Source organism: Miscanthus floridulus, chromosome 14, assembly GCF_019320115.1.
Source record: "Miscanthus floridulus cultivar M001 chromosome 14, ASM1932011v1, whole genome shotgun sequence".
Classification (NCBI taxonomy): Eukaryota; Viridiplantae; Streptophyta; class Magnoliopsida; order Poales; family Poaceae; genus Miscanthus; species Miscanthus floridulus.
In genome coordinates this window covers 10028471-10054448 of record NC_089593.1, presented here as the reverse complement: position 1 = coordinate 10054448, position 25978 = coordinate 10028471, and the positions used below count along the sequence as shown (strand labels likewise).

Below are 25978 nucleotides of genomic sequence, written 5' to 3'. Positions count from 1 at the left end.
TTTCATTACTAAAATGTACAGTATATTTCAGAAATGCAGTGATTGAGTGAGTGTAAAATTGATATGTAAAAAGTACACGCAATTGTATTCACTTACGCCTGATTGTCAGCAGTCTAATGCTGGTGCTCACTTCATGTTGCAGCAACTGCACGGTCCTATTTGTATGATAGAGGGCCAGATCTCGACATTGCGAATCTCTGCAGCGACCCAGCCCCATGGCTGCTCCCGGAGCTTGAGCCCTCGACGAATTTCACCTTCCTGCTCGCACTGAAGTCGAGAGGTCCGGAGCGCCTCATGCTCCGCAGCTGTCCGGTCCTCCTATCCGCATCGTAGCCATCATCGTGCTGGGACCCCGACGAGCTGTAGTAGCTTGGCTCGAAGGTGTGAGACCTGGGAGTTGTCTCCGGTCGATTTTGCCTTGCGGATGGGGACGCGTGCGCTAGAGAAATCAGAGGCGACTGCCTTGGGGATTGCTCCATCGGTTCCGAGGCCATCAGTGAGGCTCCGTATAGCTGGTGGTATATTGAGCGCAGGATGGTGTATGGTATGTGAACTTCTAAGGTGCTCCTTGGGAGGTAGGGGGACAGCTCGCAGAGTTGATCCAGGAATATCAGCTTCGGAACAATGTGCGGCCTGCATTTAGTGTCATGTAAAAGCCAGCAAACAAACTATAAAACCTTGCCGACCAAAATCCAAAAAATGCAGTGTGCACCAGGTCAATCCAGTACCTGCTATTGTCGTTCCATGAATCCAGGACGATCCCTGCAGACAATTTGATGTAGATCTGCATAGAAGATTTAATATTTGCTTCTGCTGAGACACGGCTTGGTAACTCAGCCTCTTGCAGCTCATCTGTATGCCCATTTGAAAGAGAATTTATTCGCTGCTCCCTTTCAACCCTGGTGTATTCGATTCCCCCAACCACAGCACTTACACACCTGCACAAATACAAGAGGTGGATTAGATTCAGTCACCTGTACCTTATTCCTAATAGTATCCTTTTTATCCATCAACTGTGTAATAGAAACTTTCAAATAAAAGTATCTATAATATAGAATGAGAACACTAGGAAAGGCTTTTAGGAAATCAATGGTCAATATAATAGCGAGAGACAAGTCTCATGAGAATATCTACAATCAAAGGTAAGAGGTTGACATCAAACATAGACTTGCACCAGTCAAACATTATTATAGGAAACAAGTCCTTACCTTGCTAGGCAGTGCAAATTGTTATTGAATCCACCTATACTGACATCATAAACAGCACCATTCCAAATGTTGGACACCATAAATGCAGCACAAAGGTATGGAAGTAGGATCCAAGAATTATCATTAGCTGCACCAGCTTCTGCCAGAATTGAGTGTACCCACTCAGCATCATGTTTGTCACCAACACCAACACTGCTTGCAACCTTTCTCAATCTAATTATCTCATTTTTATCAGGTACCTCGTCTGGCAACTGCAAGGCCAATCCTTTGAGCAGAGAATATATGAGAGGTACTTTCTCTTCAAGGACTGCTCCAACAGCCTCAACCAACAGCCGACGGAAAGTAATTGCCTGCCCTGCTTGAATACAGAGGTCAGCCAATGTTTCAAGATCAATAATTTGCTTCAGATTCGCATCCCTTTCAAACCTATCGCCAGAATTTACACTTCCAGCTAGGCCCTCTAAGGCATCACGATTTGACCTCAATGCAGAATCAATACAATTTAAAAGCGCAGATGTATGCTCCTGTAGCATCTTATCCATTTTATCTATTCCATAGCCACCAAAAAGGCGAACAAGTGATTTAAGTTCTCTTTTATCTGTAAATGCTTCAGCTAAACATCCACCACCAATAGGTTGTGAGCTCCTGAAGCAATTTTGGATTGCATCAAAAGCAACTCCAATGCGAGAAGCATCCTTTACTACATTCTCAATATACCAGTTGCATATCATCTCAACAGCAGATCCCCCTCCTTGTGTCCCCACTGGAGTCTCAAACATTTGCAGATTGGGAAATGGACCAGTATAACTCTCTGCTAGCAGCACTTCACGTATGCCTTCAGTAAGGTCCATACTAATATGCTGCTCTGCTAGATGGATGATGCCCAGATGTCTTCTTAGAAGAGATTCTACGATTGATGGCCGCTGAATGCAGTTCTCAGTTCTAATCATACTATGAAATCTTCTCCTGAAATTTCCTACGATGCAGTCTCTCATGTACTGTGAAATTAACAGAATCTAGATAAGTCAAACAACTCAATGTAATTGTCTTGATTTCAATAAAAGCTTCCTTTATCTAAAAGATAAGTCAAAAAACTCAATGTAATTGTCTTGATTTCAATAAAAGCTTCCTTTATCTAAAGAAGTGTAAGTCAAACAAGGATATGCAAGCCAGTTTAAGGAATAAACAACATAAGCAGTAATTTCCTTTTGCAAATACAAAATTCCTTGCATCATTCTTTTTAGATCCCTTTTGTTATTACCTTAACATGAAAAATAAGGATATTATCCACCAGCTCAATAGACATGAACCACCAATCATCTTATTATGGCATATTATTATGTTATCCTAAAAACCTAACATGTTGTAAGGTTCCCAAACATGCGTATTTACTTCCTCCCAGTGAACATAAATTGTACATACCTCGCGTAGAACAAAAACATGGTTGAGAACACAAATAGGCTCCATGTCATTTAGAACAGAACACAAACTTGTCAGCCTTTGCATAGCAGCTTCCAGCCTGTTTTTGAGGCATACATAATTATACTGGAGTCAATACAATGATGACAATATTTAAACAGTGGTGTAAAGTAACAAATTGACTGACATCTTAATTGATGAACTATTATCAGGATAGCTCTCATGTCCTGGAGTTAACAAGCTTGAAACACCTTTTGCACTTGTTGTGTTATTTAAGCGAAGAGCTGCTTGCTCTGGGGAAAGCTGGCAAGATTTTAGAAGTGAGACTTAAAAGATATAACCTATAAGCCAAAAATAGATATCAACTCAGAAATTATCTACCTGCATCTCTAATGAGCCAAATCCACCTTCTGAATCTAGAATATTTATCAAACCTTCCAATCCACCCATGATTGACTCAATAAGGGACTCCACATAAGAGATAGAATCTCTGCCAATTTTGTTAACCTACATTTTAAACAAAGAAAGATCCACTAAATAATATGCCAAACACGGAAGAGAAATGCAACCCTGTAGAGGAGGAATCTCAGTAACATTGGGAACATATTGTTATGCCATAATAAGAGTTGGAGCATATAGGATTATTATGTCAATGGCAGTTCAAAGCCTTCACATCCCAAGGCATAGGCGGCTGGCTTGCTTCTTGCTCAACAGATCAAGCATAGCAAATGTCCATCTTGCCAGGCTTTGTTGTTGTTGTTGTTGTTGTTGTTGTTTTTGTTGTTGTGTCGCCTTATAATATTTTACTAATCCTCAAAGCTAGCCATGTTGCAACATCTTCAGGATGCTGTAAGCATTAAAATAATGCTCAAACTGAAATCATATAGTGAATTCAAATATACACCTCTTCAGGAATAATTGCAGAAGCACATTCTGGAAAACTGCAAGCTGCTCCAAGCCAAGCACAACAATGCTGTGGACGACCTTCCGGGCCAAACATTGTATTTCTGAAGACCTGTAGGTCCCAGCAACACAAAAGAACTTAATATCAGCATAAAAGTCTAGTAACTTAGAAAAGATTTAAAGGACTATGCGAATCACACAGCAATATAAACAAAAATATAAACTTACTGTGGTAAGATGCTGATGATAAAAGTAGAGTTTTTTAAGGCTTCCATGTTTGGAGAGTTGGCTCTCAAGTTCATCCACACATCTGCAGAACATGTTAGTGAGATTCAAATGATTCTTAAAGAATTTTGATACAAATTCTTGCCAAAAGGTAAAATTAAATGGATGGACGATGCAGATGACAGAGAACAAGAACTATGCAGTTGGATGCACACGATAAACAACTACTTTAATTATTCTACTTTACCAACTAAATTTGTAGAGTGTAAAATATAGGGATAATGGATATGCAGTTAAACGGCATGAAGATGGTATAAAACAAGGTGTAATTATAGGAGCATGAAGTAGGATTACTTATTTATGTGGGGCCAATTATGTTAAGCACCTTACAGAAGCTGGAGGAGTTAACTCAATACCACACTAACCACAGCAAAGACGCATAATGGGGAATTACCATCCTCTAGCTAACTCAAATTAAAGCAGATCTTTCCAATCACCTTGACCAATTATATGCAGCATTGCCTTCTGACACCAAACCCTCCTTCCCCGTAGACACAGTAGCCTTCTCCAAGTGCTTAATGTTTATCGAGGATCGTGAAGATGTGACTATCATCAAAATGGAGAGCCAGTGCTTACGCAAATCCTGCAGCATCAATATCAGGTTTGAAAAGTTCAAAAGGTAAAATTAAATGGAAGACTAAGCATATAGAATTAGATATACAATTGGTAACATACTTTTCACTGGCTAATGCAATCGGCAATGTAAAAGAAAACTACAACCAAGGTGTGAAGCTTTCAGGTTTCAACAAGCAATAGAATATGGTGTTTACATTAACAACCTTCAACATGATTTAAAATCATAAAATTGTCAACACATAGAAAAGAGGTGAGGTAACGTTCAATAAAGCACAATTCATAGATAATGAGTTTGAGGAGAAGCAAAGTGAGCACTTTTTATCAACAAAAAATAGCTCTGGTGGTAAAGCAAATATATTATCATCAATATCTAGAAGTTAATTTTTCAACAACACCATTGAAAAGTATTCAAAACTACCTTACAATCTAGAATTGATAAATATTAGAACTGTAGTTATCTACATGTAGACTTAAAACATGTGCTACTGCTCAAATGAAACAGTTTTGAGAGGGAAAGTGTGAGTGCTGGATATTATGCATAATAACAAATTTCAACTGAAACTGTATAATGTTGTGTGGATCAACAAGAAAACCTTTGCATCAATCTACCCATTAATGGGCATAGAAAATCGTATTAACAACAAGTGTGCAGAAGTTGTAGGAAAATTAGGTCTATCTTCATAGGTCATTGAGTAAATCTGTATATGATATTAGGTTGTTAACTTACAGTCTCTTCGCAAAAAAAAAAAAAGGTTGTTAACTTACAGTCAAGTCAGCGGTAATGGCAGGAACACTTTCCCCCTGAGGTTTTGGAATGTTCTCCAGACAATGGAGGACTTGCTGAAAAAGGCCCTTCAGTGTCGCGTCTAGGTCAAGAGCAACCATTCCTGGAGTACCAAGTAAGAACCGTATTCTTCCAGCACTGGATGACAAATATGATAACGCATAACCTTTTATTGCTGCAAAGAGGAAAAGGTATCATTTGGTAAAAATGGAAATTTTTCGACACTGCTATTTTAGGACAAACTTAAGTTTTTTTGTTTGTTTGTATAATATTGTATTTGCCCAAAAATAAAGAGATGTGCATCAGTATACAAATTCAGCACTGAAAAATCATAATCTTCTTAAGGCATAAATGAAAACTTTCCTTAACTCATATTAATGAATATAATCCTACCAGTTGAATCTGATACGCTATATTCTAAGATAGTGCTTGCAACATGAACTAAGCAAACATTAACTAGCCCAGAATGGGCATGCCAGCTACAAACTTGTTCACTTGTTCTGACCTCAACATCAGTAATAAGGTTGTTGGACAGGTAACAAACTACACAAGTGGAATTTGATCTGCTAGAGGGCAGCTTGGCCATAGGCCGTTTCTTTGTATTAATAGAAGTAGCAAACTTGGGATACAAGGTCTCAACTACTACAGCATATTCTACTGCATAAAGCAGATGCTAGCTTTGATGTTAAGGCATCTGAAAACTACTAGACAGTGAATAGTAACTAGCCTAGATAGTGAATAGTAAATAGGTAAAACTAGATACATTGGGGTATTAGCACTAGGCTTAACCCTAATTTCTCCCCCTTAGGCTTGTGCTCAACTTTGGGGCCGATCTGCTTCAGACCAATCCTCTCCCTCATCTCCTCAAACTTGGCCTTGCCCAGGGACTTAGTGAGAATGTCTGCAAGCTGATCAGTGGTTGGAATGTGTTCGGCCTTGATGCTTCCATCTTCCAGACAGCTTCGGATGAAGTGGTACTTGATCCTGATATGCTTGCTCCTTTCATGGAAGACTGGGTTCTTGGCCAGAGCGAGGGCTGACTTGCTGTCCACCTTTAGCTCAACCACCTCGACATGCCTGCCGAGAAGCTCTGCTAGCAGCCTTGACAGCCACAGGGCCTGTGTTGCAGCAGTAGAGGTGGCAATGTACTCAGCTTCGCAACTTGAAAGTGCCACCACCTTCTGCTTGATAGATTGCCAGCTGACCAAGCAATTGCCGAGGAAGAACATCGTTCCACTCGTGCTCTTGCTCGTGTCAATGTCGCCGGCGAGGTCGCTGTCGCGGTAGCTGACGAAGCGTGCGGTGCCAGGCACCTTGGTGAAGTGCAGACCGAAGTCGAGGGTGCCAGCGACATAGCGGAGGATGCGCTTGACAGCCTGTTGATGCTCCATCGTAGGCCGCTCCATGAACCGGCTGACGAACCCGACGGCGAATGCCAAGGACTAGGCGAGTGTGCACCAGATAGCGCAGACTGACGATGAGGCGCCAGTAATGCGTGGGGTCGACTTCGTCCGCCGTGCTGTGCCTGCTAAGCCTCAGCCGTTCCTCCATTGGAGTGTGGGCTGGGTTGCAGCCAGCCATTCCGCCGAGCTCCAGAATGCGTTTGGCGTAGTGTGTCTGGCGGACGATGATGCCATTGGCATCTTGGCACACTTCGACGCCGAGGTAGAAGCTGAGGAGGCCGAGGTCACTCATGTCGAAGATCTTCATCTATGCCTTGAACGCCTCCACTTCACGTTCCTCCGCGCTGGTGATGATGAGATCGTCGACGTAGACGCCGACGAGCAGGACAGAGCGCCCACTGCCCCACCGGTACATCACCGCCTCATGAGCGCTCTGCTGGAAGACCATGTCCTTGAGCGTGGCGTCCAGCTTTGCGTTCCAGGGCGCGCAGTGCCTGCCGCAGGCCATAGAGAGCCTTGCGGAGGCGATAGACCTTTCCTTCTTCTCCAGCGACGGCGAAGCTAGGCGGCGGCTGCACGTACACCTCTTCCTTGAGGTCGCCGTTGAGGAAAGCGGATTTCACATCCATGTGGTGGACGCACCAGCCTTCTTGAGCCACCAGCGCGAGGACTCTGACTAATTCCATGCGCGCCACAGGAGCGAACTCGTCGAAGTCGATCCCCTCTTGCTGCACGAAGCCGCGCGCCACCAGTCTGGCCTTGTGTTTGACACCGCACCCAGCTCGTCTTTCTTGAGCTTGAACACCCATTTCAGGGTGATGGGGTGGTGGCCAGTGGGCAGCGGCACCAACTCCCAGGTGCGATTCTGCTCCACGGCCTTGATCTCTTGCTCCATCGCCGCCTGCCATGCCGGATCATCCTTTGCCTCGACAAAATTGGCAGGCTCGCCGCGTGCGATAGGTGCAGCTCGGCGAAGAGACGCTGCGGCGGTGGAGGTGGAGGGTGATCGCCGATGATGTTGGTCATCGTGCGGTAGCGTAGCGGTTCGTCGTCGTAGTAGGCATCGAGTCACTATTCATCATCCTCCAGAGGAGTGGTGAACTCCACTTGATCACCGGTCACTGCTGCTGCCTGCCGGTGAGGTAGGTGAAGGAGTAGGGGCAGCGGGGATGGAGGTGGTGGTGTTGGCGAAGCCGATTGGGGTGCTGGAGGAGTAGCCGCAGCTGCCGATGTCCCTTCGGGCTCCCCCGGACTTGGTGACGGCGAGCGTGGTGCTGACGGCGATGGCACTGGCGATGTAGTTCCAGCCGCCGCCGCCAAAGCACTCTGTGCTCCCCCTGGTCCTTCAGGCCACCAGTACTCGACGGTGAAGTCACTCGCCGCCGAGGCCGAGCTGCCGACGTCCGGAGTGGAGCAGTCCCAGCCGCGCCCCTCGTCGAAGACGACGTCGTGGGGACCTTCACGCGCTGCGTCACCGGGTCCAGGATGTGATACGCCTTTGCTCCTTCTACGTACCCGATGAAGACGCCGAGCTTGCCACGGTCATCGAGCTTGCGGAGATGGTTCAACTCCTTGGTGTAGGCGACGTAGCCGAAGTGGCACTGGATGCCCTCTCCGGCGTAGTAGTCAGCGAACTCCGCGACGGTGAACTCGCCGCCGTTGTCGGTGCGCAGCACCCAGAGCTCGTGGCCGCTCTCCTCCATCGCGGCCAAGATACGCTTGACGACGTTCGCGGCAGCATCCTTAGACGGCAGCAGGACGGCCCACGTGAAGCGGGACGCGTCGTCCACCATCAGCAGGAAGTAGCGCCGCCCTCCTGGAGTCGCTGGCGTCACGGGTCCACAGAGGTCGCCGTGATCCAGCTCCAGCTGCTCCTGCGCGCGGTACGCGGCTTGCTGAGGCAATGAGCGTCGGTGCTGCTTCGTCGTGACGCAGGTGTCGCAGAGCTGCTCGACGTGCTTGATCACCAGCATCCCGCGCACCATGGCCTCCTTGCCAAGCTTGTGAAGCGCCTCGAAGTGGAGGTGTCCGAACCGCTCGTGCCAGCGCCAAGCTTCATCGTCCTTCCTCGCGGCGAGGCAAAGCGGTTGCGCCGTCTCAAGATGGAGGACATAGAGGCGGCTGGTCCGCGGCGCACCTTGACAAAGAGGCGCCCGCGGCGATCCCAAATGCGGAGCACGCCTTTGTCGATCTCCACCTTGGACCCGCCTTCATCAAGCTGGCCAAGACTCATGATGGAGTTGCGCAGCGGCGGTATGTAGTAGACGCCGTGCAGGATGCGGTGCTCGTCGGTCTTCCCTTGGAACACGATCGAGCAGACTCCCTGGATCTCCACCCTTGACGCATCGTCAAACCGCACCGAGCCGCAAACAGAGGTGTCGAGGTCGGAGAAGAGCTCGCGACGGACAGTCATATGGTGGGTGGCGCCGCTAACGAGGTACCATCCATCCAGCTTGTCCTCGCCGGAGCTGGTGTTGAGGAACACACAGGCTCGTGGATCCTCGACGTCGAGCCTAGCCTCGGCCTTGGAGCAGAAGATGTTCTCCGCATCCAACTCAAGGAAGCCGTGGGCGAGGAAGAGAGCCGCCTCGTCGTCATCCACCTCCGCGACAGTGCGCTGCACCGCCACGCTCGCGTCGAGGCTGGGGGCAACCTTCGCCCAGTGGCCGACGCGAATGGCAGTTGAGGCAGGTGTCGTCGCAGTTCGCCTTGCGTTCGTCGCCGGTGACTCCAGCCTTCTCACCTTGCCCGCCGCCACCACGGTCGCCACGCTCACCCTTTGGCTTTTGCTTCTTGCCGCCGCGGGGACACCAGCGATGCTCCTTGGACGAACTGGATGAGCCGAAGCCGTCTCCACTCTTCTTCTCCTTCTGCCGAGCGAGCCACTACTCCTCAGTGTACATCAGCTTCCGCCAACGGTGATCGGCTCGGTGGGAGGTTCTTCCTCGAGGTCGTCCACCGTCTTCAGCCTCCCGGTGACCTCCTTGATGGTGAGGTCCTGGAAGTCGAGGAGGGTCTGGATTGCGATCCTCAGCTGGGCGTGCTTCTTCGGCACAGCTCGAAGCAGCTTCTCCACCGCCCGCTCCTCCGTGAGGTCCGTGTCACCATGGCGAACCATCTGCTGCTTCCGTTCGGAGAGACGAAGGGCGAAGTCCTCGATTTGCTCACCGGGACAGAAGAAGAGGTTCTCCCAGTCCTTGCACAATCGCTGCAGCGTGACGCGGCGGACACGGTCGAGCTCTACGATCCTCTGGGCTGCCGCTCCATCTCCGCGCGTAGCGCGGCGGCTGGCTGCTACCGCTGCCTGCCTGGCCACCTCGATCACCTACGTGGCTGTGGCCTCTACCGCGGCCAGGCGCTGAGCGCGATCGGCGTCAGGGTTGAACACCGCCCCTCCGCCGGCGTTGCCGGCATTGGCGGCTGCACGCAGAGCGCGCTCGCTGGAGGTGGACATGGCTCTCCTCTGCTCTAACCAAACCTAGGCTCTAGATACCAATTGTTGGACAGGTAACAAACTAGACAAGTGGAATTTGATCTGCCAGAGGGCAACTTGGCCATAGGCCGCTTCTTTGTATTAATAGAAGTAGCAAACTTGGGATACAAGGTCTCAACTACTACAGCACATTCTACTGCATAAAGCAGATGCTAGCTTGGATGCTAAGGCATCTGAAAACTACTTGACAGTGAATAGTAACTAGCCTAGATAGTGAATAGTAACTAGCCTAGATAGTGAATAGTAAATAGGTAAAAGTAGATACATTGGGGTATTAGCACTAGGCTTAACCCTAAAAGGTATTTTACTCGCAATGACTACCCTATAAGGCACAGCTAGGGCTAGACAAGGAAAAATATTGAAAGGAACACTCAAATAAGGCAACAGGTTTGGAAGAACCTGCTATGTATTTACGAACCAGGCAACAAAGTTTGCCTATTCCATCTAGTAAGAAGCCAATAGTTGGGTCTGTTGCATCCTGAAAGTTCAGTTAGCAATTAGTATGGAAGGGAACAACGATTTATTTTTTTATTTTATTTTTTGAGATGAGAAGAAACCTCTGCTTTTAGAAAGCAATAGAATACTGGAACAACGATTTATTGAATCCAAGGAAAACATAACATCAGAGTAACTCACAATGTCAACAGTTTTCACTCGAGTAGATTTTGATGCTGCAACCCCCACATGTTGGAAGTACCAAATCACCTCGCATTGAGACAAAGCAAGAGCAGAAAAGACCATCTGCACAATGTACAGACATTATGTGTACATCAATTGTGGAAAAACATGATCTTGCTTCCCTCGGTATGAAATCATGAAGATCTTTGAAAGTATATAGAGCCTACTCAAGTCTCATGGAATCTACCAAGGTCATCCTTAGTGCACAGAGAAATATTCTCTGGAAATCCATCAGTAGCTAGTAATCCAAATTAATCACTTCTGCATTTATTTTCTCTTTCTTGTGAATTACCCTTTATTTCGACTATTCATAATACAAATATATAGCGCAATATACTACTGTTTTCCCCTAAAAAAGATATTATATACAGATAAGTTGCCTTACATAGAAGTTGAATTGTTTACAAGTGTAAACGGAAAAAAAGAAAAGTCTAATATGTCCGACACCACAGAATAACTGGTAGAAATGTACGGTAGGGTACATCTTTTATCATGGTTATCAAGGCGGTAAGGTGAGGCGTGGTGACTGACTACTGCCTTACCCTTAAGCGACTAAAGTGTGAGGCGAGGCGACGCCTTAAGAATTTAAGGAAAGGAAAACAGTGTACTGCCTTACACTTAGCTCCCTCCCTCCCTGCCGTTCCGCCTCTTCCCAGATGCGCTGCTCTGCTTCCCTCCGCCCCTCTGCTTCCCCTCCCTCACTGCTCAGCGCTCTCAGATCAGACAGCCGCTGCCATTCTTGAGGGGGAAGAGCACGCGGCCTCCCTCCCTCTCGTGCCCTCTATTTCTACCGCGCACTCTCTCGATTTTTCCCGCCATTTCTCTCGCTTTTTCCTGCCCAGATCACCCGTATAGCGCTTGCCACGAGCAATTTGGCACAATTTGGATGCCAAAGCGACGTTTTTTGGACGCCTTGTGGACACAATACGAATCTAAGGCGAGTCGTCTGCTGTGGGCGTCATGCGTGCAGCACTTTGGCGCTTAAGCGGTGCCTTAATAACACTGTCCTTAATCATTAAGTTTTTTGTTACATTATAAATTATAAACATTTTGCGTCCATCAGAAGCTCAAGCATCATTAAAGAGACAAATCTAATGCATCAACTTTGAGGTCTCATTTACAACAATCAAGAAAAGGTAATAGATTAGTAGTTAACGAAATGTGATACTTGGCACTGAACCTGAATATTAGGTGCTAGGAGGCTAGGTTGATCTGTGAAAAATAAAACCATCCTTCCAATTTCCTGCTTAAGAAGAATTCTCCTTTCACGATGCATAGCATCACATGACACTAGTGCTTGCTCATGCACTTCCCTGTAGAGAGTTAACGCAAAACATTAACAAACATCTGAAGAATGACACCGAGTAGATAAAATCAAAAAGTCCAATAAAAAAAAGTAATGACACCAGAAGGGAAAAATGCTAGGTAAAATAGTTCCCAAATTATGAAGTTAAAAGTCAAAAGAACCAACAAAGAATAGGCTATCTGAACTAGCTGGCAAATCCAAAAAAGTGAATATGCAGAAAGACTTCAAATTCACACTACAAGGTATTTTGGAGCATAGGGAAAAGTATAGATGAAAAGGCTGAGCAGGACATACGTTAACATTCTCTCAACCTGCTTTGCAACATTGTACTCCAGATCAGCTTCCTTCTGCTTAGTTCGGCCAGATTTAGCCATTCTCTTTGATTCTAGAACTTTTGGAAGAACATAAAGTTGATAATTTTCATGAAGTAAGATGTACTACACAATGAAAGACCAAATTAGAATAGTGACACCAAAGAATTAATCATGCTACCACATTGTCTTGAATTTTACCTCATCTCTGAACAGAGGAAGTATTAAGTTTTCTTTCAGAACAACCTGAAAGTGACCAAGAAGAAACAAATCAAGGCCAAATCACAAATGACATGCTGGTTGCACTGAGGAATCTAGTTTGGTGAATTTTTACTAATTCTAGTAAAGTTTCTTGTAACTGATACATGAAAGATGCTTACAACCAAATCCATCTAAAATTAAAAATAAACAAATGCTTTTAAAAAACTACCATAGCAGCCAAACAGAGACTTACCAGATACCAACATAAGACTTCTTATGATAAAATGGAGTGAGAAAACAAGATGTATGTGCCGCTATGTTGGTGGATGTAAGTGTAAAGTGTTCATTAAAACCATTATATACACCATAAACTCTTAACTATTCAGGAAAAGAGAATACGAAACTAACAAAAAAAGACATAGGGCATACCATGGCAACATCTATACTGGTCACCCTAAGTAGTTCATCAGGACAAACAAGATATCCTAGAAGAACCCACTCACGGTATGATGTAACATTAGCCAAGTCTTGGGCCCTCTGGAAGGAAACAAAATCACGTTAAATCTCTAAATTATAATACATCTTTATCATGGTGTTGGCATAATAATGAACAGACATTTATGCTCTCATGATTTATCATCTCTAACAGTGAAAGTACTAACCATTGGATGGGCGGAGTTTGTTAGGATGTCTGGATAACGTGGATGAAATGGACTGAGGAAACCTTCGTTCCTTAACTTTTTTGTATCAGTTGAAAGAAAGATAATTGGGCCAACAGCTTCCAGGACCTGAGGAACAAAACATTACAGTCAAAGCACCAAAAAAAAACAATTTAGATGGAAAATCTAAGTCAGATGCTGTAAAGGTAGTAACAACATGCATGTGCAGATGTGCTTTTCAAAAGTGTTTAACTGCTTATCGACATTGTATTTAAATTTATAAATTCATAGCACAAAGCATTGATCTTAATATCATACACCCTGTGAATAAAGATGTGTAGACAATCTCCGCTACACAAGATTCTCAATGCCACATCAAGTGCTCACAAAATCCATAGAACATACTTGAATCCCATCTTTTATATTAGTAATAAATATAACAGCAGAGATAAGGTATCGGATACAGAAGGAAAAAAGCTTGGCAATAAGAACGACAAGTAAAACAAATGGAAAAAATCACAAAACTATTCAAGCAACAGACTGTAAGAAAAATAATTAGCCCTCCAAATATACTCAATGCTAATGCAAGTATGCAAAACTGACCCTAAGAAGCTTTTTCTGCAGCCTATTTCATGATCATAGTACTGAATGATGGGAGGAAGTAGCCTAGCATGTAACACATTTAGGATTTGAACACTCAAATAGCATATGAAGCTTGATTCCTAATTAAGTAGTTATTACTACTGCAATGAAGAATGACATGAGTACCACCTCTCCAATTCTTGGGCTCACAAAATTAAGATCTTCATGCAACCCCTTGATAGGTGGATCATAAGAGTCCACAAATTGAACCAATCTGTGTATAGATAAACAATAGTCAGCGAAGAAGAATCTATAGAGTAGACTGGATATAACAAAAAAATAATTGATAAGGTAACAATAAACCATTCATGACACAAAAAGAATATCACAGGGATGCAGTTAAATAGTCCCTCCGGTCAAAAATACTTGATATTTGACTTTGCATGGCCTTCGATGCACACCTTTGACCACTAATTTCTTCTAGATTGTGGCCCTGTTTGTTTGAGCTTTTGGGCACTTTTAGACTACTAGCTTTTGGACTTTCCAAAAGCCAAACAGCTCCCATAAGCCAAAAGCCCAAAAGCTCACTATAATGAGCTTCTGGCTTTTGGCTTCCGGGAGTTTTTTGGCTTTTGAAAGGTTCAAAAGCTGAGGTCCAAAAGCTTCCAGGAAGCCCAAACAAACAGGCCCTATGTTAGGTAACCTGCTGCTCCCCTTGTGTGAATGCGCAGCAGGGGAAGGCGGTGTTGAAAAGGGCTCCCTATTGTTGCACTGTAGCAGCTGCAGGGGCAGGCGTCAACTGGCTCACCTGCCGCTCTGTAGCCACAGCGAGGGCAGACGCCAAAGTCAGCTCTGCTGTCACATCTAGTCACTATAGCAGCATGGCAGCCTGACATGCCTGTGTACTAGGATTAGATGGGTAGAGTTATATATATAGTTTGCCACTACAACTCAGTAAAAAAAGCGAGTTCAGTTTGCCATCTTCTCTGCAGAGCTCCGGACAACGCTGGTGCTTGTGTTATGTGTGTGCTCTGTTCTCCCTCCCGCCTTCTTCCTCTAACCATAGTGTGTGGTAGCCAACGACAGTTCATGGTCGGCATCGCTAGTGTGTGCTCGGCAACACTAGTGACTGGTCGGATAACTCCGCGCCGGAGATCAAGGGACTAACAAGTGGTATCAGAGCCGTACAAGCGCCGTCGCCGCACTAACCGCTGGCGATGACGTACGGTTTTGAGACGGGCGACAGCAGCAGCGCTGTTGTGGCTGGCTGCCCAGCCACGACAGGAGGTCGTTGTGTGCACGGTGCGAGAGATCAGCAGCACCAGTTGGCCGACGCTGACTCGCACCAACTATGGCGAGTGGTCGGTGACCATGAAGGTCAAGCTCAGACCCCGACGGCTCTGGAATACTATTGACGAGGGCACCGAAAACGAAGAAGACGACATGTCAACGTTGGAGACTATCCTCGCTGCTGTACCAGCGGAGTACAGGGAACCGTTGGGGGCGAAGAGCACTGCCAAGGAGGCGTGGGAGGCTATTGCGGCGATGCGCGTCGGTTCCGACCGCACAAAAAAGGCGACGGCCCAGCTTCTGAAGCAGGAGTACGCCAACCTCAAGTTCAAGGATGGTGAATCGGTGGAGGACTTCTCCCTCCGCCTGGCATCACCATCGACGAAGAAGAGGCGGTCTCTAAGTACCTCCACTCCGTGCCGGCGAAATACATCCAGATCGCTCTCTCCATAGAGACGATGCTGGACTTGTCCACCCTCACCACTTAGGATGTGACAGGCCATCTGCAGACGGTGGACGAGCGCATGGAGCAGGCCACAGCAACGAAGGATAGCGGCAAGCTGCTGCTGACATAGTAGTGGTCAGCCCGGAGGAACTCCAAGGTAGCCTCCTCCAGCCACAGTGGCGATGGCAAGCGCCGCGGCAAGGCTTCTTCGGAGAAGAAGCGGGTCGACCCCAACACCTGCCAGCGCTGCGGGAAGACGGACCATTGGGCAAGGGAGTGCCCAAATCGCAAGCAGGAGAAGAAGGCTGAAGCTCATCTGGCGCAGGCTGATGATGATGATGGGGCCACTATCCTGATGGCGACGTTCTGTGCACTGCACGACGTTGACGCCGAGGAGAAGGGAGAGGTGATGGCGGTGGAAGGGCATGGGAAGGTCCTGAAGGCGGTCAACCTCAACGAACCGCGCGCCCAAGTCCACCTCGGACGTATGGGAGGCGAGCAGGAGCAGCGGTGGTGCCTGGACTCCGGCGCCAGCAACCACATGACGAGCTCCAAGGAAGCCTTCTCCGAGATCGATGACGACATGACCGGCACGGTGAAGTTCGGTGACGGTTCACGGGTGGCGATCCAAGGGCGCGGCACCATCATCTTCGGGTGCCAGAACGGCGAGCACCGCGCGCTAACGGATGTATATTACATCCCGCAGCTGCATTCAAGCATCATCAGCATTGGCCAGCTAAACTTATCACTAAGTTGTTGGCCAATCGGCTTGCTGATCATCTCCAGCAAATGGTGTCACCAAATCAAAGTGCGTTCATAAAAGGTCGTTTCATACAGGATAATTTCATGTTGGTACAACAAATAGCCAGATATCTTCATCAACAAAAGCAGCCCCGCATACTTCTCAAATTGGATATTTCTAAGGCATTTGATTCAGTTTCCTGGCCCTTCCTCTTGGAGGTCCTACAGCACCTGGGCTTTGGGCAAATCTGGAGAGATATAATTTGCGGGCTGTTATCCTCCTCAAGCACTCAAGTTTTATTGAATGGGATTCCTGGAAAATATATTTCCCATCGACGAGGGCTGCGGCAAGGTGACCCCCTTTCTCCCATGCTCTTCATCTTGGTCATAGATGTTTTGGGGCACTTGATTGACCAAGCTGCAAGGGAAGGTCTTCTACAGCCTCTCTCGGCTGGAAATATGCAGCACCGAATTTCTTTATATGCGGATGATGTGGTGCTCTTCCTCCGTCCAGTGGCTAGCAACATTTCTGTAACAATGGATATCCTCAAAATTTTTGGTGAAGCCTCAAGCCTGAACACTAATCTTCAAAAGAGCAGTGTTCTCCCAATTAGATGTGGCGACTTGGAGTTGACAACCATTCAAAATTTGCTGCCCTGTCCCCTTGCTGAGTTCCCTTGCAAATATCTAGGTTTGCCTCTGTCCTTGAAAAAGCTAAGCAAAAGTCAAGTGCAACCCATTGTTGACCGCATTGTTGATCAGTTGCCGGGTTGGAAGGCGGAGTTGATGACAAGGGCAGGAAGGAGGATTCAGGTTCAATATGTGCTTACTGGTATGATGGTATATATTGTTATGGCATCAGATCTTCCAACTTGGGCTATCAAGGCAATTGACAAAATAAGGCGTGGTTTTCTTTGGCGTGGCCGCAAGGAAGCAAGGGGAGGACATTGTCTTGTAGCTTGGGTGAAGGTTTGCCGCCCAACTGAACTTGGAGGGTTGGGTATTTCAGATTTAAAAACGCTTGGTTGGGCATTGAGAATGAGATGGTTGTGGTTGCAGAAAACAGAGCCAAACCGCCCCTGGGCGCATCTCCCTATTCAGGTCCCTGACTAGGTGAAGGCCTTCTTTGCTATGGCTGTTATCACCGAAGTTGGTAATGGCGAGCACACCCTGTTTTGGACTGACAGGTGGCTGCATGGTCAGTGCATCGCAGATTTGGCTCCTCGACTGTTGGCTGTCGTTTCTAAAAGAAAGATCAAACATCGTACAGTCAAGGAGGCACTTAATAACCGGGCTTGGATAGCAGACATTCAAGGGGCTATTACTGTTGGACTGATAATTGATGTGTTTCAGTTATGTGATACCCTTTCAGGCATTGTTTTGCAACCTGGACAGGAGGACAAACATGTCTGGAAGCTTTCATTTAATGGCCAATATTCGGCTAAGGCGGCATATGAGGGTTTGTTCTTGGGAGCTAATCTCTTTGAACCATGGGAAAGAATTTAGAAGACTTGGGCGCCACCAAAATGTCGGTTCTTCATGTGGATAGTGGCCCACAACAAGTGTTGGACATCTGACCGCCTTGCACGACGTGGAATGCCTCACCCAGATTATTGTCCGCTGTGTGATCACGCAGAGGAATCAATCAGCCATCTCCTTGTGGAATGTGTATTCGCCAGGGAATTTTGGTTCATTTTGCTTCGGCAGGTCGGTCTCCAGGCTTTATCTCCCCAACCTACTGATAATTCCTTCATGGACTGGTGGGAGAGAGCTAATAATGCTACTTCAGATATGGTGAGGCAAGGAGTTAATTCCCTAATTATTTTGGGGGCCTGGACTCTTTGGAAACATCGCAATCGTTGTGTCTTTGATGGAGCAGCTCCAAGTGTGGTTGGGGCTGTTGTAATGGCCAGTGAAGAACGTCGGTTGTGGACCAGTGCAGGGGCTCGAGGGCTCTCCCTCTTGACCGCCCATCTCCCAGGTGATTAGTTCCTGGGATCTCTGCAGGTCAACTTCAACCAGCCAAGCTGCGTTTGTGCCTTGGCTGCTGTAGCTTGTGTCGTGTGTGTGTTATGTTTAGGGTGTTTGTAAGTCTGGGTTCTTATACCCTCTTTTCTTCTTAATACAATGAGACGCAGATCTCCTGCGTTTTTCGAGAAAAAAAAAGATGAGCGCGGTAGCGAGGTACTGATCAAGGACGGCGTCCTCATGATCAGGGACCGAGAACAACGCCTTCTTGCCAAAGTGAAGAGGTCCCGAAACCGGCTGTACCTGCTTGACTTGAAGGTAGAGCAGTCAGTGTGCCTGGCAGCACGGCACACCGAGGAGCCGTGGCTGTGGCATGCCTGGTTCGGTCATCTCAGCTTCGACGCGCTTGGTCGGCTGGAGAAGATGGTCCGAGGACAGCCCCACATCAAGCACGGAGGCGAGCTGTGTGACAGCTGCCTGGCCAGGAAGCAGAGGAGGTTGCCGTCCCCAAAGGCGGCCATGTATCGCGCGATGGACGCTCTCGAGTTCGTCCACGGCGATCTCTGCGGGCCAATCACGCCAGCCACAAATGGTGGTCGGCGGTACTTCCTCCTGCTCGTGGATGATTGCAGTCGCTACATGTGGTTCCACTCCTGATGAGCAACGAAGAGGCGGCAGCGGCGATCAAGAAATTCAAGACGCCCGCAGAGGCGGAGCGGCAAGAAGCTCTGCGTGCTGAGGACTGATCGCGGCAGCGAATTCACTTCGGTGGAGTTCGCTGCGTACCGCGCGGATCAGGGTGTGGTGCGACACCACACCGCGCCGTACTCGCCACAGCAAAATGGCGTGGTGGAGCGACGGAACCAGACGGTGGTCGGCATGGCTCGATCCATGATGAAGGCCAAGGGCATGCCGGCCAGGTTCTGGGGTGAGGCGGTGACCACGGCAGTGTTCATCCTCAACCGCGCACCCACCAAGGCCCTGAAGGGCAAGACGTCGTTCGATGCTTGGTATGGGCGCAAGCCGAGCGTGTCCTTCCTCCGGACATTCGGCTGCATCGGCCACGTCAGGAAGACGAAGCCGGTCCTCACCAAGCTAGAGGACAGGAGCACACCGATAGTGTTCCTGGGCTACGCGGAAGGTACCAAGGCGTACCGGCTCTACGACCCACGCGAAGACAAGGTGCTTGTCTCGCGCGACGTCGTGTTCGACGAAAAGGCAGCTTGGGACTGGAACAGTCCGAGCACGGGGGAAGCTGGCGGCTTCACCAGCTCCTTCGTCGTCGAGCACTGTCATCTACGGTGGTGGAGACGCTGGGGAAGAGGTGTTGAGCACTCCGGGAGGGGTGCTGAGCACTCAAGGAGTGGAGACGAGAGGTCCTGCAGTGGTGTCGAGCACTCCAGGACGGGTGCCGAACACTCCCGTAGCGGAGCCGAGAAGTCTTGCAGTGGTGCCGACTACTCCAAGACTGGGGCTGAGCACTCCCACAGTAGTGCCAAGCACTGCAGGAGCAGTGACGAGCTGTCCAGGAGTAGTGCCGAGCACTGCAACCGGGGTGCCGAGCACTCCAGGTGCTGTGCCGAGCACTCCGGCGAAACAGGGAACTCCATCGACGCCGATCGAGTTCGCCTCACCTCCAAGTGACATCACTGAGTTCGTGGATGCCTTCCACGACGGTGAGGAGGTGCGGTTCCATAGGCTGGACGACATCGTCGGCGGCACAGGGCCCTTAGGAATGGCAAGACGACTGCTCAATGACTCAGAGCTGTTTCTCGTCAGTGTAGAGGAACCACCCACGTTCGCGCTAGCCGAGAGCGATGGAAATTGGCGACGGGTGATGCTGGAGGAGATGAAGGCGATCGAGGAAAACGAGACTTGGGAGCTCGTCGATCCACCTTCAGGATGTCGTCCGATTGGCCTGAAGTGGGTGTACAAGGTCAAGCGGGACGAGCACGGCGCCATTGTCAAGCACAAGGCACGCTTCGTGGCCCGAGGCTTTGTCTAGCGCGAGGGCATCGACTTTGAGGAAGTCTTTGCGCCGGTAGCGCGCATGGAGTCTGTCCGACTGCTACTGGCTTTGGCAACAGCAAAGGACTGGCGCGTTCATCACTTGGACGTAAAATCGGCCTTCCTCAACGGCGAGCTGACGGAGACGGTCTTCGTCAGGCAACCTCTGGGTTTTGCCGTCAAGGGAGCGGAGCACAGGGTGCTCCGACTGCGCAAGGCGCTCTACGGTCTGTGGCAGGCCCCGCAAGCGTGGAACGACAAGCTTGACACCACGCTGGGTGAGCTTGGGTTCACGAGGTGCGCAACCGAGCACGCGCTCTACACGCGGCGACGGGGGAAGGAGGAGCTCGTCGTCGGCGTGTATGTGGACGACTTGATCGTCACCGACGCGCGTGCGGAGGACATTGACAGCTTCAAGCGCGAGATGGCGGCTCGTTTTCGAATGAGCGATCTCGGCGCGCTCTCCTACTACCACGGCATCGAGGTGAGACAAGGGAAGGAGACGCTCACGCTCAGTCAGAACGCGTACGCCTCGAAGCTGTTGGAGTAGAGCGGCATGACTGAGTGCAAGCCGTGCGTAACTCCAATGGAGCGGCTGAAGCTGACAAAGGCCAGTACCGCGGCGAAGGTAGATGCAACACTCTTCCGGAGCATCGTCGGCGGTCTACACTACCTAGTCCACACGAGGCCAGACATTGCGTTCGCCGTGGGCTACGTCAGCCGCTTCATGGTGGATCCTCGAGAGGATCACTGGGCTGCGGTGAAACGGCTACTGCGCTACGTCAAAGGGACGGTGGATCAAGGGATCGTTTTCCCCAAGACCGGCGGAAGTAGGCTACAGCTCACTGTGTTCAGCGATGCGGACATGGCGAGAGACATCAACGAACGGCGGAGTACCTCTGGCGTGCTCGTCTTCCTCGGGTCAGCTCCTATCTCATGGCTGTCGCTGAAGCAGAAGGTGGTGGCACTGTCCACGTGCGAGGCAGAGTACGTGGCGGCGGCCACAGCGGCGTGCCAAGTTGTGTGGCTGCGCCGGCTGCTGGGCGAGCTAACCGGTGTGGAAGCTCACCCACCTGCATTGATGGTGGACAACCAGCCCGTCATCGCCCTCGCGAAGAATCCGGTTCTCCACGACCGGAGCAAGCACATCGACATCAAGTTCCACTTCCTCAAGGACTGTATCGATGGAGGGCAAATTGGCATCGAGTTCGTCGAAACTGGTCGGCAACTAGCAGACGTCCTCACCAAGCCGCTCGGCCGTCTTCGATTCACGGAGCTGAAGAATATGATCGGCATGGAGGGGGTTGAAGGGTTAGCAGCAGGATTAGGGGAAGAATTGTTTGGTAACCTGTTGCTCCCCTTGTGTGAATGTGCGGCAGGAGAAGGCGGCGCCGAAAAGGGCTCCATGTTGTTGCACTATAGCAGCTGCAGGGGCAGGCGCAGAATAGCTCACCTGCCGCTCTGTAGCCACAGCAGGGGCAGACGCCAAAGTCAGCCCTGCTGTCACATCTAGTCACTATAGCAACATGACAGCCTGACATGCCTGTGTACTAGAATTAGATGGGTAGAATTGTATATATAGTTTGCCACTGCAACTCAGTAAAGAGAGCGAGTTCAGTTTGTCATCTCCTCTACAGAGCTTCGGCCAACGCTGGTGCTTGTGCTGTGTGTGTGCTCTGTTCTCCCTCCCGTCTTCTTCCTCTAACCATAGTGTGTGGTAGCCAACGACAGTTCATGGTCGGCATCGCTAGTGTGTGCTCGGCAACACTAGTGACTGATCGGATAACTCCGTGCCGAAGATCAAGGGTCTAACACCCTATATCCTTAAAATCCTTCAGATTTATGAGATGCTGCAGGTGTTTTTCAGGACGATTCTACACATATAACTTAAATGTTTCCAAACTAAACAATTAAAAGTTATCGATGTTTGTACTTTATATAAGGTTTAGCTAAATCCTGTCTGAAATGGCATTTTTTTTATGGCTCGAGAGAGTAGTAAATGCACAGGCTACAGTCTGTGGTACGGTACCACTCCAGATATAAACAATAATACATTGAAAACATGCAAGAATGATAGTGTTTAAATATAAAATTCTTAGAAGAGCGATTAAGATAACTATATTTGTATCTAGTGTTGTTCAGGATGGTCATAGTGGTTAGTGGTCATGTTACTTGCTAGTACGGGCGCTACTGTAAGGTCCCCCCCCCCCCCCCCCCCCCACCCACCCACACTTTGTGTGCCCTTTGTTCTTTTTTTTTTCTTTTCCTTGTACCCAGGAGGGGGTTCTTCCTCTCCCATTGTACTGTTTCCTTCTTAATGAAATAACGTGTAGCTCTTCTGCATTGTTCGAGGGGAAAATATATTTATATTTATCAATAACATAAGTGCCAATACTTAAAAATCAGCATACTCGGGCTTACAGACTGTTGGCCTTCAATTTCTGAATTATGTTTTCAATGCACGCATATTTGTATTTTCATTTTAGCAATAATCAAGAATAATATTAACACACATGATTAACTAATAAAGAATGATCTATATTTGTTTTCATGCAATTTTATAACACACCAGCAACTGGCATATAGAAATCACAAATTACGATGAACAATATAATCATAGTATTAAAAAAGGTTTTAAAAGGTGGAAGCAACTTTTATTTTCCAAAGGTAACACCATACCGGTGATAAAACTCACAATCACGACCACCCTTCAGCATTACGTGCAAGATGTTGTAAACCTGGAGGATCATCTTTCTTGGCATCTGCAAACAGAAGTTCAGGTAGGACATTATTTTGGTAAAAGAGGAAAAACTACTATTTAGAGTAGTAATATATTTCGAATATAATGAAATTAAGAGCATAGTTACCTTGTCAGAGAAAAGATTCACTCGGACAAATGAACAAAACAGATCCATAAAAGCATGAAGAATTAAAGAGTTCTGGTGTGGCTGTGAAAATAATGCAAACATAATCAATTACGCAGACAATAACGGCATGCCATTTCAATCAAGACCAAGAGATCTCTTACCAGCAATGTTATGACCGTGCTGCTCAAATCCAAAATAAGTCGCAAAGCTTGTTCACGAAATGCCAGCAAATCAAGAAGCAACTGATGGGATGAAATTGGAAGGAAATCAGCAAAATGAGGAGAAAGGAAAACATCGTCAATGGGAATGAAGGTAATTAACTAAACTAATAAGTCAGTAATTTCTAAATACACTTTTATGGCATAGAAAGACAACGGTTAGTTCAGGGCAGTGCATCACTCAAGCTACGAACTACAGGTACCAATTGTTGGCACATATTCTAACAAGCCTTTCGTAAATTGCAAGTACAGCTTTTTTTCTCGTTCATATGGTAAGCTCGATACTCATGCAGAATTAGGGACAGCAAACTTATGCTACAAAAAAAAAAGGCTGACCATGCTAGCATGTGCAGCCTTCACGGATACCATATCTGATGAACCCAAGCTTGGAAAATGTATCAGGTGAAATGACAAATGGAAAATGAGCCAGTGCAATAAGTCACACAGAATTAGAGCAGGTGAGGTTCTATGTCATATCAGTTCAACAAAGATGCTCGGTTACTGAGAGCAGAATATAGTAAAACTCATAGGTTAACTAATGCAACCATTTTCCACAATTTGGACAGACTTGGGTGGTACCATACACATATTGTTTTGGATTGCAACACGTTTTTCATTAACAGAAAGAGAGGGGGTTTGCCCTAAAGGTTCAGATTTCTTTATATGGTTGGCACATACCAGGATCCACTGCTCAAGATTGTGCATGTAACCTTCAGCATTCTCGTTTAAAGCATCAAGAGCAAACTTATCTACCTGCAAAGCATCAGAGTGATTGACTCGCCAGTCACCACCATATTAAACTAAATGAATTCTAGTAAGGGAGCCAGAAGAGCTGTGAACAGCTAAAGAAAACTGAATCCTTGCCCGTTCCAGCTGCAGCTTGTTTGGATGCTCAGGAAACTTTTTTGACAGCGTGATGCAAATTTTTGGGAAATTTGGAAAGACACCAGCTTTCCAAAATGAATCTGAGAACGTGTGCGTGTTTGGATCTGGATAGTCCAGGATGCTGTTCAGCCGGTACATTTTGGCCAGCAAGCCTTCCGCGACCTTTGACAGTTGAACCACCGGCTCCATCTGAAGATGTTTGTGGCCACTGGCAGACGAGCCTTGCGGCCCATCAACACCCATGTTCCTCCAGGTTGCCAATGCCGAAGGAATTGGTTCTTCAACACTTAGATACTCGGACCATCGGGACATGCCACCATCCATGTCTTTGCTTTTGAACAAAACATGGGCCATCTCTTCCTTAAGTAGAGAACAGCTGCCTCGTCTTCAACTGCACTGCAAGTACAGACACATAAGTTGAGGAAAAGCATACACTGCCAATATACGCATAAGTTAAATTGCAACGAACGACATAGTCAACCTACATCAGCCCACTTCACGCCCTGGTGAACAAAACAGGCAATGAAATCACATTTTAAAACTACAGGCATGCCATCGGTTACCATCGAAATATGCTCACTAGTAGCCTAATGGATAAATGAAGTGGTTTAGAATTAAATAAAGCATGGAAGAGGAACAGCGCTGTAGGGAGCTTGAAACAGCAAACACAACCTATGGTCACTATGCTTTTACGCATGTGTCAAAGTAAACACCCTAATTTTAGCGGCATTGACGCTGCCTTATGTTCAGCAGAAGCGGCTGCCTTTCCCCACCAGTGGGGTTGATACTGTGATTCACTACTAAGCCCTTCCCGACACCGCCCGGAGCAACCAACCATTGGAATGAAGGTCTGTCGTCTCCTTCCTCTTCCCCATTGGCCGTTGGTACGGGTTCCAGTTCGGTCGGATCTGAGGGAGAGAGTCAGAGTGAGGAGTCCTCGCCGTGCGCCGTGTGGATCTGGGCCGCGGGTCAGTAGGCCGTCGGGACGGCGCCGCTCGGCCTGGGCTTGGCCGCGGGCGTGGGGTCGCGCCGTCCAGCCAGCTAGCGCGGCTCGGCTGCTGGACCGCTCGGCCGCACGCACGTCGGCGCCGACTGCGAATTTGGAACAGCAATGGCGCCCCCTGGAGCCCACTAGCGGCGAACGCACGCCAAACAGCGCTGGAAATGGGAATGCACGCAGGAGCGCACCGCGCACCCGAGGAGCGAGGAGGTCGGAATCGAAGGAAGGATAATTCGCAACTGAACACGGGTACTCTTGAAAGCAGATGAGCAAGCTGAAGCGCCTAAATCGACATGGAACCCGGCGGCATTTCACGGCGGGGATTGCTTGGGAACACGAGCATCGGCACACACCCCGGGCCTGGCGGAGAGCAAGCAGCAGCAGCAAGGAGACGAGCTCACCTGCGGGACGGACGGTAGCGCGGATTCGGAGGTCGACCCCCCGGGGCTCGCTCTCGCTCAGCGTGGGGATGTCGGTGCCATTGCGCGGGGAGGGAGGGAGCGACAGCGACGGCGGTGGCGAGGCGTCCCTCTCGGTCGGACCCCGTCGCCTCGACGTGACGGGAGGGAGGGAGGGAGGGAGTGGGAGGGGAGTAGGCGACGGAAGGCGACCGGAGCAGACGAGGACGGATGCGGTGGTTCGGAGTGCCGGATTCGTCGTTACGCCTACGCAATTACGGCGTCCCGGCCCCACTCTCGTGACGCTGCGCGGTGGGGCCCACTTCTTCCCGCGGCCCGGTGGGGCTCCCT

General features: G+C 48.3%; 1 protein-coding gene across 1 annotated transcript; it reads right to left on the bottom strand.

Moving 5' to 3' along the window:
• LOC136505745 (probable protein NAP1) lies at nucleotides 1–25978 on the bottom strand. The gene is made up of 24 exons (XM_066500892.1): nucleotides 25631–25978; nucleotides 24209–24625; nucleotides 24023–24097; nucleotides 23288–23368; nucleotides 23127–23207; nucleotides 22939–23021; nucleotides 13998–14082; nucleotides 13230–13355; nucleotides 12997–13104; nucleotides 12568–12612; nucleotides 12350–12492; nucleotides 11930–12062; nucleotides 10708–10812; nucleotides 10471–10549; nucleotides 5157–5350; nucleotides 4253–4398; nucleotides 3759–3840; nucleotides 3532–3642; nucleotides 3009–3134; nucleotides 2815–2930; nucleotides 2631–2727; nucleotides 1209–2206; nucleotides 729–938; nucleotides 1–633 (listed from the first exon to the last, which is right to left on the bottom strand). Exons 2-24 carry the CDS (start codon nucleotides 24581–24583, stop codon nucleotides 156–158), a joined length of 4077 nt encoding a protein of 1358 aa, XP_066356989.1. The 5' UTR covers nucleotides 24584–24625; nucleotides 25631–25978; the 3' UTR covers nucleotides 1–155.